At 48.2% G+C, this 4,218-nt stretch overlaps 1 protein-coding gene across 1 annotated transcript in view; it reads left to right on the forward strand.

Annotated features, from left to right (window-relative positions):
* Positions 1-4,218, forward strand: part of CYLD (cylindromatosis (turban tumor syndrome)) — a 25,295-nt gene that overhangs the window by 18,823 nt on the left and 2,254 nt on the right. The window contains 5 exon segments of the mRNA XM_015572642.1: positions 229-351; positions 1,476-1,567; positions 2,582-2,648; positions 3,046-3,178; positions 3,333-3,563. Coding sequence (XP_015428128.1) covers positions 229-351; positions 1,476-1,567; positions 2,582-2,648; positions 3,046-3,178; positions 3,333-3,563 — 646 coding nt within the window.

Here is a 4,218-nt window from a genome sequence, read left to right on the forward strand (position 1 = left end):
TGAGTAGAGCGACAGGGTGTCTGCACCTGAGACGGAGGGAGGCTTGCATTTCACTGTGTGCGGCCTATACGCCTTGGGAGCCGGCCCTGGGGACCCCGTATGATGAAAAGCACGGATTTCTCTTGTTTGTTCCCGGACGCGACGGCTTGTTCTGCACGTCCTCCTCAGTGTGTGTTTCTCGCAATGGTAACGGGTTACGGCGCGAGGACAGATCTGTCTGTTTTGCAGCTTGTTTGCCTTCAGTTCCGTTCTGGACACCGTGTTGCTTAGGCCCAAAGACAAGGACGACGTGGAGTACTACAGTGAGACGCAGGAGCTGCTGCGCACGGAGATCGTCAACCCGCTGCGGATGTGAGTGGGGGCGGTTGTTGCTGCCTGAGCGCGGCGTCCTAGCTGCTGTTTCTTGGTAAAGTGATTAGTTTCCGCCTGGTTTTTATTTCACACGAAATGGGTGGGATTTATTTTCTTGATGGAGTTTTAATGATGTGTTTGGCCTTTGGTCCTGGTACTGCCTCTACTCATTTAATTTTGAATCTGCCCGAGGTGTAGCATGCAGTGTGTGTCACGGAGCGGTGGGCCCAGTGGTGGACGGCGCCACAGGGTGGCAATGCAGGAGGCGGGAGAGCCGAGCCGGCGGGCCCCTCTCTCCTCAAAGAGCCGAGTCCAGCCCCGCAGTCACTGTGCCTCTTAGTCCAAATGATACCTGGCTGCTTAAGCCTGACTTCATCTGGGAGAAAAGGAGCGAAGGAGAGTTTATTGGTTGGGTAGTGAGTGTTCGTGCATTCTTCATCTCTGCAGCCAACATATAGTGAACACCCAGCACTTAACATAAAAAATTTAAAAACAGCCAGTTCTGAGTGGCCCTTGGGCAGCCCACAGCGGCCTCTCGCGTCTCTTCTGCAGCCGCTGGAGTGAGAGTTTGTCGCGATGGAGGGTGTGGGATGTGCCCTGTGCTCAGACAGACACGAGCGGAAGTGTCACATGACGATGGCGGGTTTTAGAGCACATTTTAGATTTTCAGTGTCTTAGCACCACCCTTTGCCCTGCCTCCTGGTGGCTGTCTCATGCTTTAATGCTAAAAGGACTCTCTCTCTCTCTCTCTCTCTCTCTCTCTCTCTCTCTCTCTCAAAGTTACATATTCAGTTCTATAAAGTTAGCTCTGATTTCTTAAGCAAATAGCCTTAACCAGTCATCATAAAATCAAAGTATTTTTTCTTGTATTAGTGTGTGGTAGTTATTTTTAGGGTATAATAGTGTCTGGGATAATTCCCATTCCAGATTCTTAACTTTTCAAACTCACCCCCGTAAAGCAATAAAAAGAAAAAAAAGAAGCCTTTAAGTGTGTTTTTCAAAATAATTGTCTAGCCTATTGATTTATGACATGCTGAAGTTATATAAGGAATTTGTGATTATCAAAACATGTTCTGTGAATTGAATGTGTGTGTCAGTATTAATTCATATTTTTACTAACATAGATATGGATATGTGTGTGCCACAAAGATTATGAAACTGAGGAAAATACTTGAAAAAGTTGGCGCTGCGTCCGGATTTACCTCTGAAGAGAAAGGTGAGTGTCTTCCCTCCCAGGACCCGCCCTAAGATGACCAGGCGCCCTGCCCTGACCGCCCGTGCAGCGCGGGGAGGAGGTTTTAAACAGACACGTCCGTGCGGTGTACAATTTTCTCCCCTTTTATTTTTAATTTTTATTATTTTTTTAATATATACTTTTATTGATTTCAGAGAGGAAGGGAGAGGAGAGGGAGATAAAAACACCAATGATGAGAGAGAATCGTTGATCGGCTGCCTCCTGCACGCCCCACACTGGGGATCAAGCCTGCAACCCAGCATGTGCCCTGACCAGGAATTGAACCTTGACCTCCTGGTTTGTAGGTTGACGCTCAACCACTGAGCCCTGCCAGCCGGACTGCTCCCCCTTTTAAAATGCTGTCTCTCTTCTAAAGGGAGTGGCAGTATGGACGAGAGGGCTCTGTGAGCAGCGGGCGGGCTGTAGGCAGGCGGTGGGTATCCGGGAGTGTTCCTCCCCAGTGTTCCCATCCAGTGGCCCATTGGACCCCTCTCCGCGGGAGGGTGGTCGGCTCAGCCACACCGTCCCCCGGAGCCTCCTGCCGCACAGGGTGACGTCACGGTCAGAGTCAGCGTTTTGTCTGTTCATGGCTGCTGGCTTTCCTCCGAGATGCAGCTCTGACTCTGAACGTGCTAGCAGCGCGTTGGAACTAGCGGTAATGCTTAGAGGCCTGGTAATTATTTAAGTGTCAGGAAAATACAGGGTTGTACTTCAGGCTTCATTCCACTGATCTTAAACCCCTCAAAAGAAACTAAAATTATGTCATCATGCGTGAATGATGATACCTTTTCAAATGCAATAATATCACAACAAAGTTAGAGCTTCATATTTTATCATATCCTTTGTATTTTTAGTTAGAAAAACATGAGAACTGTGCTTTTAATTGAAATAAGATTGACTATGAAACAGGATTCAGTGTAGGTAGATGGCTGTTCTGAAAAATAGAATGATTTAAAAGTTTGGCAGGGACTTATTTGATTTTTTATTTTCTCCTAGATCCTGAAGAATTCTTGAATATCTTGTTTCATCATATTTTAAGGGTGGAACCATTGTTAAAAATAAGGTAACGTTCACATTTTTATAGACGCCCTGGAAAAGAAACATCTTGTCCCCTCCGCCCTCGGCTGGCGACGAGGCCCTCGGGTTACATCACATCCGTGTGTTAGGGTCTCCCCGGGCTCTGTCCCACAGGCACATTAATCCCCACCATCGTCTTCTCCACAGCACTAACTTACTCACTCAGGGACGCACTGAATAAAAACAGAACCCCGAGACCTGGACTGATGGATGGCTGGGGAGAGAGACATTTAGTTATTTTATCTAAATTATTGCCTTTGCCCCGTTGGTCTGATGTCAGAAGTTGCACCATCAAATGCGTAGTTTTCTGTCCTCCGACACTATTGGAGCCATTCACGTTGTGATGTAAGCATTTCACAAGGAAACTCTGGGTTTTCTTTCAGGTCAGCGGGTCAAAAAGTACAAGATTGTTACTTCTATCAAATTTTTATGGAGAAAAATGAGAAAGTTGGAGTTCCTACAATCCAGCAGCTGCTGGAATGGTCTTTTATCAACAGCGACCTGAAGTTTGCAGAGGTCAGTGGTCGTGCTTGTGTTTTATCTGGACGTTCTGGCCGGGAGTCACACCCTGACCTGGTTCACAGGCCGACGCTCAGCCGCTGAGCCACGCCGGCCGGGCCCGCAGGGAAAGGTTCCCAGCGCTTTGATCCTAAAACACTCCCCTTTCCAGGCCCCGTCATGCCTGATCATCCAGACGCCTCGGTTTGGGAAGGACTTTAAGCTGTTTAAGAAGATCTTCCCGTCCCTGGAGCTGAACATCACAGACCTGCTGGAAGACAGTGAGTAGGAGCGCTGTTTGCTGCTGGTTCCTCAGAGGGTCCGCAGGGCTCCCCTCCGCTGCGAGGGCCTTCCGCAGGCATCCGTGTCTGCGCCGCCAGGAGCGCGCGGCGAGAGTGCATTCTGAGAACATTGTCAGAGATGCCGTGTGTATTTTACACGCGCACAGGTTCACTGGTGCCTGAGTAAGTTAGAAGCAATTTGTATGTGACCAAGGGGCGAGCTGTTAAATGAATTACGGTGTATCCGTCCTGTGTTAGAAGACCCGTAGTGTGAAAGTGATGATGTAAAAGGTCATGGCAATATTTTGTACAAGAGGAGCTATAAACACACACACACACACACAGCAGTGTACAAGTTTAGATATAAAGGCCGGAGAAAGGAGTTGTGAGCACACACAAACACACACACACACAGCAGTGTACACGTTTAGATATAAAGGCTAGAGAAAGGAGTTGTGAGCACACACAAACACACACACACACAGCAGTGTACACGTTTAGATATAAAGGCTGGAGAAAGGAGCTGTGAGCACACACAAACACACACACACACAGCAGTGTACACGTGCAGATATAAAGGCCGGAGAAAGGATCTGTGAGCACACACAAACACACACACACACAGCAGTGTACACGTTTAGATATAAAGGCTGGAGAAAGGAGCTGTGAGCACACACAAACACACACACACACAGCAGTGTACACGTGCAGATATAAAGGCCGGAGAAAGGATCTGTGAGCACACACAAACACACACACACACAGCAGTGTACACGT

This window comes from Myotis davidii, unplaced genomic scaffold, assembly GCF_000327345.1.
Source record: "Myotis davidii unplaced genomic scaffold, ASM32734v1 scaffold328, whole genome shotgun sequence".
Taxonomy (NCBI): domain Eukaryota; kingdom Metazoa; phylum Chordata; class Mammalia; order Chiroptera; family Vespertilionidae; genus Myotis; species Myotis davidii.